A 13,481-nucleotide genomic window follows, 5' to 3' on the forward strand; every position below is an offset into this window, starting at 1 on the left:
AGACACTAAAGCTGCGACTACCACAGCGGCGCCACCGCCAGAAACTGAGGGCGACTGCTTCACACTACGCGCTGCGGCGCGCTCTTCAAAACAGCAAATTTTACCGCTGCTCGATGTCTGCAATACGTCTCGGTTATTGATAATGAATGTCAACATTGGTGGTTACACCTCGTGGAAGCAATTCGTATCGCACCACACCGCCATTGTTCCACCAGATACGTATTATTATTTTTTGTGAGTGTGCGTAGGTCTTCGTACGAGGAGTTGCTGCTTTGTCTGGGCTCAGACATTCCTTTTTTCTCACTATGTTAGCATAAAGACACAATTTCTCGTCACCGGTAAAGATACAAGGTAGAATGGGCTGTGTTGTTCAACAGCCAAGTGGTTACGAACAAGTAGACAGCTGATTTCTGTGGTTCTAGCTTAGATCGTGCGATAGCCATTCATCTTCCGGATTGCAGGCAAATGTCGTTCGTTGGCGGAATGATCACAGTTCATCACATTTACCAGTTCTCGAATACTCTGATGTGGATCGTTGTGGATAAATGCGTTCAAACGAGCTCCATAACATCCCGAAGGTCTCCCTGAATGTGGAGACTCACTAATGTCAAAACGTTCCTCCTTAAAACGGGGCAACCATTTTCTTTCCGTCCTCTGTCGGTGGCGTCATCCTCACATACGGCGCAAATGTGTCTTGCTGCCTCGGCTGCTCTCACCCCTCTACCTAACTCAAACAAAAGAAAATGTCCGAAATGTTCCGATTTCTATACTTGGCACTCCATTTTTTGACGTCCACAGCTCCATTGATTGTCTCGAAAAGACAAAAATTACAGTACGCAAACTCAAATAGCAACAGTGTACTAGAAATAAAAAATGACAATCGATAAATATACCCATATCAATCGCAATACCAACATGCAAACATCACAGCACAAACACTGCTCTAATTAAAGTAACAGATGACCTGAAATGTGCCATCGACAATCGAAAGGCAACAAAGCAAAGCTTCTGACACTGTTAACTTTGATATATTGCTCAGAAAAATGCAACAGCTTAATTTCTGTGATAGTGCAATGAGATGGTTTGAAAGCTACTTAAAAGACAGACAGCAATGTGTTGTCTGCGTAAATGAAAAATCTTCCTGGAAACGTGTTTCCTCAGGAGTGTCACAAGGATCAGTCTTAGGACCACTTTTGTTTTCTTTATATGTCAACGATATTTCGTCGGTTCTGTCCTCCTGTAAATACCATTTCTATGCCGACGACCTCCAGCTCTACCTTAGCGTCAGACCTGAAGACGTAAACACTGCAATCGCTCAGATGAATGATGATCTGTCTTCGGTAGTGACATGGGCGAAAAGCCTGGGGCTTAAACTAAATGCAAAAAAGACGAAAGTAATCTTAATAGCCCATCAGAAATTAATAAGTTCAGATTTCCGCGAACGGCTACCTCCTATTCTGCTCGACGGTACTCCAATACCATATCAGAAAACAGTGAAGAACTTGGGTGTAACTTTGGACGAGCATCTCAACTGGGCGGAGAATACAGTCGCAGTGTGCCGAAAGACGTCTGCTTGTCTCTATGCTCTCAAAAAGTTTCGGAACATATTTCCACAGGACTTGAAACGCCAGCTCGTGCAAGCACTCGTTCTACCGAACCTCCACTATTGTGATGTGATTCAACAAGGCACGAGTAGTGAAAACAAAAGACGGCTAGAGCTAACCATGAATGCCTGTGTGCGTTACACCTGCAACATTCGCCGATATGATCATGTTAGTGCTTCATACTCCGAGCTAGGGTGGCTGCGGCCGGACAAATTGCGTGACTACCACACTCTATGTCTACTTCACCGACTCCTCGTCGCGCAAGCACCCCAGTACCTTGCTTCAGAGATTAAAAACCTGTCATGTCATCATAATAGAAACACGAGGTCACTCTTATTTGGTATCCTAACTGTGCCCACTCACTAAACAAAAACTTTTGCAAACTCCTTCTCAGTTGCCGCTGTCCGCCTCTGGAACAAACTGCCCCTTACCTTGCGCAAAATTCAATTTCCTGCTGCTTTTAAGAAGAAGTTGAAGCATTTCCTACTATCATCCTCATAAAGTTCTCCACAAAATTAATGTACCAGGCCAATCCTCTCATCTGTCAAATAGCAAAGCTAGCGTCTCCTATCTTGCTCCTGAGATGCCTTCCCCTTCACCTATCTCTATTAGCCAGGGAATCTTCTTTTCCTTTTTATATTTCCTTAATTATGTTTCATCATGTCTATTCTTCTCCTCCCTTCACCATGAGTCTCCCTCATACTCCCTGCTGCCAGCACTCCTATCTAAAATTTGTCTCTTCAATAATGTCTAATTATAACAGTACTTATGATCTACGAATATAAACTCTATATGTATGTATTTTTCCAGGTGTACCTTTCTAATTGTTTATTTCACTTTTTGTACTAGATGTAGTTTAACATGCCTACTAAAACGTATGAATGTAAAATAAGTAGAATGCCTGGTTAGATGTAAGAGAGGGCCTGATGGCCCTAATCTTGCCAGGTTAAATAAATAAATAAATAAATAATGCTATGAACTTACGGTTTGGCATTGATTGATGGAGTTGATGGGTGTTGTCCTGAGGGATATGGTGCCAAATTCTATCCAGTTGGCTCTGTAGATCATCAAAAACCCGACTTGATTGGAGGGCCCTGCCTATAACGCTCCAAACGCTCTCAGCTGGGGAGAGATTGGGCGACCCCGCTGGCCAAGGTAGGGTTTGGAAGCACGAACGCAAACAGCAGAAACTCTCGCTGTGTGAGGATGGCCTTTTTCTTGCTGAAATGTAAGCCCTGAGTAGCTTGCCATAAAGGGCAACAAAAAGAGACATAGAATGTCGCAGACGTACCACGGTGCTGCGGGAGTGCCACGGAAGACAACCAAAGGGGACCAGGTATGAAAAGAAATGGCATCCCAGACCAACACCAGGTCTCTTTCACTGGAGTAAAATTGGCTTTGGTGGTGAGTTCCGCTTCGAACTGGGCCCCAACGACCAACGAAGATGTGTGTGGCCACGCCCTAGACAACATCGTTGTCGCCTGCCATGCCGACCGACAACCAGCGGTGACGGTCTGCAGTGCCATTTCGTTTTTGACTCGCTGTCCCTCAGGAGGACACCTAACAACCCTGTCAGTCAGTGCTAAGACGAGTAACTGCTTGAATACGAACCCGAGGTGGACCCACGCGTTATGGACATACTCAATTTCTGAAGCTGCTCCTTTTGGATAAAACAACCAACTTTCTGAAATAGTAGTAATCTGCTTGTCTGTAAATGTATATCAAATCTCCCGAATTTCGTCCCGTTCGTATAATTCCTTCGTTTGTCCGCAGCTACGTGTCTCTACTCCCAGTACACGATGAAATCCCCGTGTCACAGTACCGTAGCACACCGCTAGAGAAGCCAGAACAAAATGGCGCAGAATGATGTATCGTGCCATAATTCGTTTTCTGCATTCAAAGGTAATTCGTTTTCGAAAGCTGCGGAAGCATTACCACCGTCTCAGTCCAATGCAGACGCCTAAAAGTGTCATCTGGATAGGCCACATACAGCTGCATTTATTCCACTGCTGCCGATCAAAATTCCTTTCTACCTTAGAGTACTGACTCCCCCAGCGGCGTGTTACTCTACAGTGGAGAGGGGATTTCATTGTGTTCCTTGACGACAAATACACAAATAAACAAAATTTAGTTACGTAATTTTATTTTTTGAGGTGACAGTTAAAACTTTATAACTACGCCCCTCCCCCACTTCCCCACGTGGTTGCTTGCTTTAGATCTCGCAAATGGACCTAAATTATCTATTTCTGCGTTCACTGACACGTACTTCCAGCGACTGTGACTATGATACACCACTGGCCATTAAAATTGCTACACCAAGAAGAAATGCAGATGATAAACGGGTATTCATTGGACAAATATATTATACTACAACTGACATGTGATTACATTTTCATGCCATTCCGGAGCATATCAGTCATTGGTTCTCGACCTACGCGAGCAGCAATGTCGCGATACGATAAACCACAATCGCGATAGGCTATAATCCGATGTTTATCAAAGTCGGAAACGTGATGGTACGTATTTCTCCTCCTTACACGAGGCGTCACAACAACGTTTCACCAGGCAACGCCGGTCAACTGCTGTTTGTGTATGAGAAATCGGTTGGAAACCTTCCTCATGTCCTGACGTTGTAGGTGTCGCCACCGGCGCCAACCTTGTGTTAAGGCTCTGAGTAGCTAATCATTTGCATATCACAGCATCTTCTTTCTGTCTGTTAAATTCGCGTCTGTAGCGCGTCATCTTCGTGGTGTAGCAATTTTAATGGCCAGTAGTGTAGTATTAGAGGAGTGAAAATGATCCATCTGAAGTGTATGGCAGGAGTAATCGACCAGCAAGTAAAAGAACTCACCCTGAATACAACCAAGACTGTGGGATGTAATCAGCTGTAGATACTGCCGGACACCTGTCACCTAGGATACAATGCTCTTTTTAGTTGTTCTCAGAAAGGCAGAAGTGGAGAAGGAAGCTTAAACTCATGGATTGTGATGTCAGCCATCTCTAGATGGGAGTCTGGTAGAAGGCCAGAACGAGAATTTCGTCTTTTCCGTGACGAGTGTGGCTGCAGATTCCTCGATCTGCGCAACTGTGAGATTTGCCCCTGATAGATGAGGCGTAAGTTATGCAGTGGAACAGTTCTCTCAAGTGACAAAGCATGTGCCGGTGCACACTGGAAAATGCTCTTAAAATACTTGTAGATGTTCAGGGGTGCACAGCTAAGTACCACAATTCACACAACTCTAAGAAAACCCTCAGCCGCATATGAGGAAACGCTCATGCTAGGAAAAGAGAGTTGGTTGAAGTCAGAGGAGGAAAAAGTATGAAAATTTAAAAGAACACATGTAGTGCAGAATGAATAGTCAGACTTGACCCCCCACAAAAGGTGAACTTCTTGTAGCAGTTAGTGGAAACATGAGACCGAATGAGACTGGAAGTGAATTACACTGTAGTCAACTTACATTAACAGCTCCATTAAGAGCTATGACATAGTCGTGTTTACAAACACAATGATGCATGGACCACTGGAACTTCTTCCTGTATTTTCAGTCTATAACAACAAAATACACTGAGGGAAAATATTACATCAACCTTTTAGAGGTTTCCAATTCACTCAAAATCTATTGTTGCAACAGTGTTTTGGTGTACACGAAACGATTTACATTTACAGATCAGTAGTACGGGCAGTTCTGAGGTACCAGGTATCGCCTATATTAGTACGCAGTGTGACCTTCGTGGGCTGACATTGGCATCCAGCTGATCGCAAAGACGTTATGCAATCCCTGGTCGACCTGTTCACGTAATTCTGTTAGAGTTGTTGGTTGATGAGTTGCACGAATCACTGCTCGTCCCATAACAACCCACACGTGCTTGATATACAGACTGGTCCAATGATCATGACCGGGCCACATATCTCACGAAATAAGCGTCAAACGAAAAAACTACAAAGAACGAAACTCGTCTAGCTTGAAGGGGGACACCAGATTGCGCTGTGGATGGCCCGCTAGATGGTGCTGCCATAGGTCAAACGGATATCAACTGCGTTTTTTTTAAAAATAGGAAGCCCTATTTTTTATTACACGTTCGTGTAGTACGTAAAGAAATATGAACGTTTTAGTTCGACCACTTTTTTCGCTTTGTGATAGACGGCGCTGTAATAGTCACAAACATATGGCTCACAATTTTAGACGAACAGACAGTAACAGGTACGTTTTCTTAATTAAAATACATAACGTAGGTACGTTTGAACATTTTATTTCTGTTGTTCCAATCTGATACATGTACCTTTGTGAGTTTCTCAGTTCTGAAAACGCATGCTGTTACAGCGTGATTACCTGTAAATACCACATTAATGCAATAAATGATCAAAATGATGTCCGTAAACCTCAATGCGTTTGCGAATACGTGTAACGACATTCCTCTCGACAGCGAGTAGTTCGCCTTCCGTAATGTTCGCACATGCATTGACAATGCGCTGACCCATGTTGTCAGGCGTTGTCGGTGCATCACGATAGCAAATATCCTTCAACTTTCCCCACAGAGAGAAATACGAGGACGTCAGATCCGGTGAACGTGCGGGCCACGGTATGGTGCTTCGACGACCAATCCACCTGTCATGAAATATGCTATTCAATACCGCTTCAACCGGACGCGAGCTATGTGCCAGACATCCCTCATGTTGGAAGTACATCACCATTCTGTCATGCAGTGAAACATCTTGTAGTAACATCGGTAGAACATTACGTAGGAAATCAGCATACATTACACCATTTAGATTGCCATCGATGAAATGGGGCCCAATTATCCTTCCTCCCATAATGGCGCACCATACATTAACCCGCCAAGGTCGCTGATGTTCCACTTGTCGCAGCCATCGTGGATTTTCCGTTGCCTAATAGTGCATACTACACCGGTTTACGTTACCACTGTTGGTAAACGACGCTTCGTTGTGAAATAGAACGCGTGCAAAAATGTCATCGTCCCGTAATTTCTCTTGTGCCCAGTGGGAGAACTGTACACGACGTTAAAAGTCGTCGCCATGCAATTCCTGGTGCATAGAAATATGGTACGGGTGCAATCTATGTTGATGTAGCATTCTCAACACCGACGTTTTTGAGATTCCCGATTGTCGCGCAATTTGCCTGCTACTGATGTGCGGATTAGCCGCGACAGCAGCTAAAACACCTACTTGGGCATCATCATTTGTTGTCCGCCCCAGTAGCTGAGTGGTCAGCGTGACGGATTGCCGTCCTCTGGGCCCGGGTTCGATTCCCGGCTGGGTCGGAGATTTTCTCCGCTCAGGGACTGGGTGTTGTGTTGTGTTCCTCATCATTTCATCCCCATCCGGCGTGCAGGTCGCCCAATGTGGCGCCGAATGTAATAAGACCTGCGATATGGCGGCCGGACCTGCCCCGCGAGGGGCCTCCCGGCCAATGACGCCAAACGCTCATTTCCATCATTTGTTGCAGGTCGTGGTTGACGTTTCACATGTGGCTGCACACTTCCTGTTTCCTTAAATAACGTAACTATCCGGCGAACGGTCCGGACACTTGGATGATGTCGTTAGGGATACAAAGCAGCATACATAGCACACGCCCGTAGGGCATTCTCATCACAGTAGCCATACATCAACACGATATCGACCTTTTCCGCAATTAGTAAACGGTCCATTGTAACACGGGTAATGTATCACGAAGCAAATACCGTCCGCACTGGCGGAATGTTACGTGATACCACGTACTTACACGTTTGTGACTATTACAGCACCATCTATCACAAAGCGAAAAGTACACGAATATGTAATGAAAAATGGGGGTTCCTATTTAAAAAAAACGCAGTTGATATCCGTTTGACCTGTGCCAGCGCCATCTAGCGGGCCAACCATAGCGCCATCTAGTTTCCCCCTTCAAGCTAGAAGAGTTTCGTTCTTTGTAGTTTTTTCGTTTGATGCACATTTCGTGAGATATTTGGCCCGGTTACTGTCAATGGACCACCCTGTATACGCAGGCCCTGCTGGCCAGGAAAGTTGCTGCACATCTTGGAAAGCACGTTTAGTCTCACGGGCATTATCCAGTTGGAACAACGCATCACCTTCCCGTTGCAAGAACGGCAAAAGAACGGGCGTCACAACACTCTGTACGTACCGATAGTTGGTTAGCGTCCCCTCCAGGAACACCAAAGACGAACGAGAGGTGTAGCTTACCGCGCCCCACATCACAAGTTCTGGGATGGAGCCAATGAATTGGACGAATGCACTCTACGAGACATCGCTCACTATGTCTACATCGTACGCGCAAACGACCGTCATTTACGTGCAGGCAGAGTCTGCTTTCGTCGCTGAAGACCGTGGTGCGTCATTCTATCTTCCAAGTGATCCTCTGACGACACCATCCAAGCAATGCACGTTGCTGCTGTAGCATGAGTGGAAGACGGGCCAGAGGTGCTGTGAGTGTCCTTACTCTCACTGCTAATAGCCGGTTCGCAGCAGTTAGTGTTGACACATTTGGGTTCAGAAGCCTTCTTACCTGTGCTGTGACGGCTGCTGTGGGACCCCCCACTGCCTCCCTTATGGTACGACGATCCTGGCAGGTGTCTGTCCTTCGTGGGCGTCCAGAAGCTCGTCTACGGTGTGAGAATGCTCACGCGACCATTCACACCAGCATCGTGGCACAACTGACGCAAGACGTCCAACTTGTTCGGCAGTCGTCCGAAAGGGTCGCACCGCCACTCGGTAGGCCGCAATTTGAGGCCTTTCCAACTCTCACAGTCGGCTATAGAAGGCAAGAGTGTGTCTCAATGGCATGGTTGCCTCGGTGCTTCACATGTCTGCACCACACTGACAACGAAACGATTGCCGTCATGTCCGGATTGTTTTAAGAAACAACGCGAAGACTGCCCTGACAGATGGGCCTATAGCCAAAACTGTTCTCCCAACGGCCATTTAGCTTCTGTATGTCGTAATACTCTCTTTGAAATTCTGAAGGTGGCAGGGATAAAATACAGCGAGCGAAAGGCTATTTACAATTTGTACAGAAACCAGATGACAGTTATAAGAGTCGAGGGGCATGAAAGGGAAGCAGTGGTAGGGAAGGGAGTGAGACAGGGTTGTAGCCTCTCCCCGATCTTATTCAATCTGTATATTGAGCAAGCAGTGAAGGAAACAAAAGAAAAATTCGGAGTAGGGATTAAAATCCACGGAGAAGATATAAAAACTTTGAGGTTCGCCGATGACATTGTAATTCTGTCAGAGACAGCAAAGGACTTGGAAGAGCATCTGAACGGAATGGACAGAGTCTTGAAACGAGGATATAAGATGAACATCAACAAAAGCAAAACGAGGATAGTGGAATGTAGTCGAATTAAGTCGGGTGATGCTGAGGGAATTAGATTAGGAAATGAAACACTTAAAGTAGTAAATGAGTTTTGCTATTTGGGGAGCAAAATAACTGATGATGGTTGAAGTAGAGAAGATATAAAATATAGACTGGTAAGGGCAAGGAAAGTGTTTCTGAAGAAGAGAAGTTTGTTAACATCGAGTATAGATTTAAGTGTCAGGAAGTCGTTCCTGAAAGTATTTGTGTGGAGTGTAGCCATATATGGAAGTGAAACGTGGACGATAAATAGTTTAGACAAGAAGAGAATAGAAGCTTTCGGAATGTGGTGCTACAGAAGAATGTTGAAGATTAGATGGGTAGATCACATAACTAATGAGGAGCTATTGAATAGGATTGGAGAGAAGAGAAGTTTGTGGCACAACTTGACTAGAAGAACGGATCGGTTGGTAGGACATATTCAGACGCATCAAGGGATCACAAATTTAGCACTGGAGGGCAGCGTGGAGGGTAAAAATCGTAGGGGGAGACCAAGAGATGAATACACTAAGCAGATTCAGAAGGATGTAGGTTGCAGTAGGTACTGGGAGATGAAGAAGCTCGCACAGGATAAAGTAGATGGAGAGCTGCATCAAACCAGTCCCTGGACTGAAGACCACAACAACATGTCGTAAGTCCCGTCAGGCAAGACAGACTCCTGACCAACAGATGGGTGTTAATATGGCAGCCACAATAGAAGTGCAAATTACAGACAGACTAGTTCAATTAGAAGTAGACACCGGCGCAGCAGTGAGCATTCTGTATTACGATACCTATTTGAAACTTGGAGCTCCTCCCTTGCAAGAAACAAAGAGACGTCCAATAGAGTATAATAAACACACCATCCCAATACGTGGTCAATTCAAACTGCCAACGGCGTATCATAATGTCACCTGCCACACATCTTTGTCGTTAACACTGATTCTGCTGAGAACTTGTTTGAAGTTGACTCTTTTTCAGAAATTTGGATTTTCAATAGTCGACTCTGTCAATTTGGTATCCGAAGATGTTCCGTACTCGGACCTGGAGACACTCTGCCAGGATTATGAGGACCTGTTCGACCCGGCGCCACAAAGGATTTTGAGGGGCACATCGCAATGAGGGGTAAGGCACGGCCTCGATACTTTGCAGCCAGCGCCGTTGGTTTGCTGAGAAAGACCGAGAAACGGAAGAATTATACCGCCTAAGTGGAAGTGGAGTTCTAGAACGTATTCCTTCTAGTCAGTGGGTTTCCCCAGTAGTCACAGTGCGAAAGCCGTCGGGGAAGATCTACCTGCGCTGCGATTTTGAGGTAACTGTCGACGCCCACTCAGAGATTGAGACGTAAGTCGTAGGATTTACTGTCAAAATTTAAAGGTGGAAACTTCTTCTCTAAAATAGGCCTAGCGGATGCATACCTCCAACTTGCCCTTGATGCAGAATCGCAACAGTTTCTTACACTTAACAAACAGCTTGAGCTTTGTCGTCTGAAACGCCTAATGTCGCTTCTGCCATTTTTCAGCGGTTTTTGAAGGAGTTGGTACTCAAAGAGGATGGATGCATCAATTATTTAGACGACATTATTGTACCAGGGAGAAGCACGGAGGAACATCTTCGTAATCTGAAATCTTTATTCGCGTATTAAGGGAGGTTGGCCTAAAATGCAAAAAAGAGAAATTTTGTTTTTTCCAGACCGAAACTGAATAATTCGGTCACATCACTGCCAGCTCTGGCACTCGTCCTCTGGTTAAACACGTCGTAGCCGTAATCAAACTTCCCAGACTAAGAACGCTTAAGCAACTTCGTCCCTTTCTGGGGAAGATATCGTGTTACGGAAAGTTCTTACCCGCAGCAGTAACAGAAACCGCCCCTTTTTCCCAGTTACGCAAAAAAGGGGCTCCGTTCCAGTGGACACCAGCTTCTTATCACGTTTTCCACAGGTTGAAATCCCAGTTGTTGAAGGCCCCCTGCCCCTCACGTTTTGATCCAACAAAGCAGATGGTTATTGCAACGGACGCATCTGATACAGGCGGCGGAGCTGTCCTACCACACAGGGAGGCAGATGGCTCTGAGAATCCTGTGGCCTCTGCATCGAAAACTTGACTGACACCCAACGCAGCTACTCCCAAATAGAAAAAGAAACGCTGACTATCATCTTCGCATTGCAGAAATTCCACATTTTTGTTCATGGCACAAACTTTCACCTCGTCACAGACCATAAACCGCTGATCGCCTTATTCACTCCAGCAGCGAAGCTTCCAGACAGGGCCGCTCACGGCCTCCAGGGCTGGGCTTTATTTTTGGCGCGCTACCAGCATGAGAAGCGGTTCCGCAACACGGCTGAACATGCCAACGCTCATGACCTCTCTCGCCTTCCATGGGGACGCGATCCAGAGTTCGACTCTAACATTCTGCGTGGTGTCTGTCTGTTCTAAGTCGTGTCTCCCTACCACTTTCGCGCAACGACGCTCTGAGCGTGTTTTTTAGGGAATTTACTAGTTTGAACCTGGGACCTGTTGCTGGTAAGGAGACGCCAGACCACACATGACATGTAGAGTTCAGAAGAGTTCAGTGAGACTAGCGATGATATAACCAAGTACTTAATGATTTCAGCGTCAACTCCACTGCACTCCCTGTAAAAGAATCTTAATACAAACTAAATTTAGTGGAAGGGGTTCAAGGCTTTCCTATTTTTAGTTAGCTGGTAAAATAACGTCGAAAAAGCGGTTAAGTTTACCATTGGAAATTTTATTCTGCTCACAAAACATTGTCTATAAATTGCACTATAGGATGGTAAAAACCAACTGCGTTCAACAAAAATGTGAACGAATATTCCCTGAGTGGGTTCCCAAGTTCTGCAATGGATCGAAGGATGACCTATGCCATATCACATCTATAATCTAGATTTAAGTTAAGTTTCATAAACGAGAAAGCTATCAAAATGGTCTACAGTGACCCTCAATTATCTTTAATTACTTATCTAACTTGTTGTAAATTACAGTGGCTGATGTGGCTTCTCAATAATTATACAACAGAAAAATCATTGCGTTTCAGATTTTAACCTCATGTAGCAAATGAGAATACCATGAGCTTTAATTGACGATCGACACTAGTAATACTCAAAACGGGCGTGTAACAGATGAGACTTCTGCAGTTCTGAGTGAAGCGTTATGCGCTGTTATGCCGCATCGCGTGCGTTCATTACCTTGTCGGTGTTCGTCAGGGGGCGGCGGCCGGCGCAGCTCCACTCACCTTGCCGTCTCGGAAGCAACTCTCCTCCTCACTTCTCCTTACTACAATTTACTGAAGTTGGTTTAAAAAAACTATCTGGCTGTGTTTTCAACTGACCAATCAGGGTCTCAATGTTAACCTTAAGCTCTGCCTACAAAAATTCTGTCTATCCAATGAGAAACGTTATACTTTTCATGGTAGGGCAATGTTTTTAAAGTTTGCAACGTAACAGAGACACGAAAAAGTCTCACGCTAAACCTTGCAGCTGGTGTGGCCCTTTTAGTGTTATCGTAAGATCTATACTGTTCTTCTGGAGGGCTCTATCTTTTAACATGGGCAGGGGGGTGGTCCTGGCGGTCAGCTGACGGCGTGGGTGTCCGTCCCTTATCGTAGGGCCTTCTAGCCGACACGGTTGTGCTCTCGGCTTCTCGTTTCTCCCCTCGCAATTGCGTCTGTTTCACGGTGGGAAGGTATGACATGCATTTAGGCGTTCTTGTGTTAGTCTGTGGTATTCCATTTGCTCACTAGTTGATCGTTTTACTTTGGGTAATTTAATGTCAGGATTTATTCCGAGCTATGTGACATACTGTCGGATTTGCTATCATGTCAGGGTTTTCATGGAAGCTGTTGGATTTGCCTGACACCTTACACTACAAAGAAGAAATTCTGTGATTTCAGGTCGATGAAGAAGCAGAAGTCGCCATAGATCCTTTTCCCATTATCAGCTCCCGGGTCGTAGACGCAACGGGCAGAGTCGAGGTACTCCAGCAAATACAGAGTCGCGTACTTCATGGATGGCCCGAACGACAACCTCCCAAGGCTGCTGTGGCATTCTGTCAGTTCTTGGAGTAATACTACTCGCTTCTGATGAGGGACATCCACAAGTGGTCATTCCTTATTTTTTACATCGGCACGTCCTGCAACTATTGCACCAAGGTCACTAGCAGGGAGGGGTGGAGGTGGGGGGAGGGGAGCTCGCAGGCACGAGAGAGAGAGCAGGCGATCTTGTGTCATCAACCGACTTCACGGTAGCGTCCTCTGGTGGCACTGATATGAACTAAGCCAGTTGGAGTCCAGACCCAGTGGTTTTAATATTTGTTAAAGCAGATAACTTGCATTAATATAATTTCTGAGAAGAAACAAACGACATCTAAATTGAAAATGTTTGCGCAAACGAATTGGACTGAGTGACGTAATTCTGCGCCTACGACTCAAATGATGATATTTTAATTACAGTTTCGTTCAAGAACCATTCAGAGACAACTTTAAAAGGAATTTAAACAATTTTGAAGTGTTTTGT

At 45.3% G+C, this 13,481-nt stretch overlaps 1 protein-coding gene across 1 annotated transcript in view; it reads right to left on the reverse strand.

Moving 5' to 3' along the window:
* Positions 1-12,973, reverse strand: part of LOC126473672 (solute carrier family 22 member 1-like) — a 165,459-nt gene extending 152,486 nt beyond the window's left edge. The window contains exon 1 of the mRNA XM_050100907.1: positions 12,836-12,973. Coding sequence (XP_049956864.1) covers positions 12,836-12,973 — 138 coding nt within the window. The remainder of the gene's footprint in view (positions 1-12,835) is intronic.
* Between the last annotated feature and the right edge of the window lie 508 nt (positions 12,974-13,481).

The sequence above is a fragment of the Schistocerca serialis genome, chromosome 4 (genome assembly GCF_023864345.2).
Source record: "Schistocerca serialis cubense isolate TAMUIC-IGC-003099 chromosome 4, iqSchSeri2.2, whole genome shotgun sequence".
Lineage (NCBI taxonomy): Eukaryota > Metazoa > Arthropoda > Insecta > Orthoptera > Acrididae > Schistocerca > Schistocerca serialis.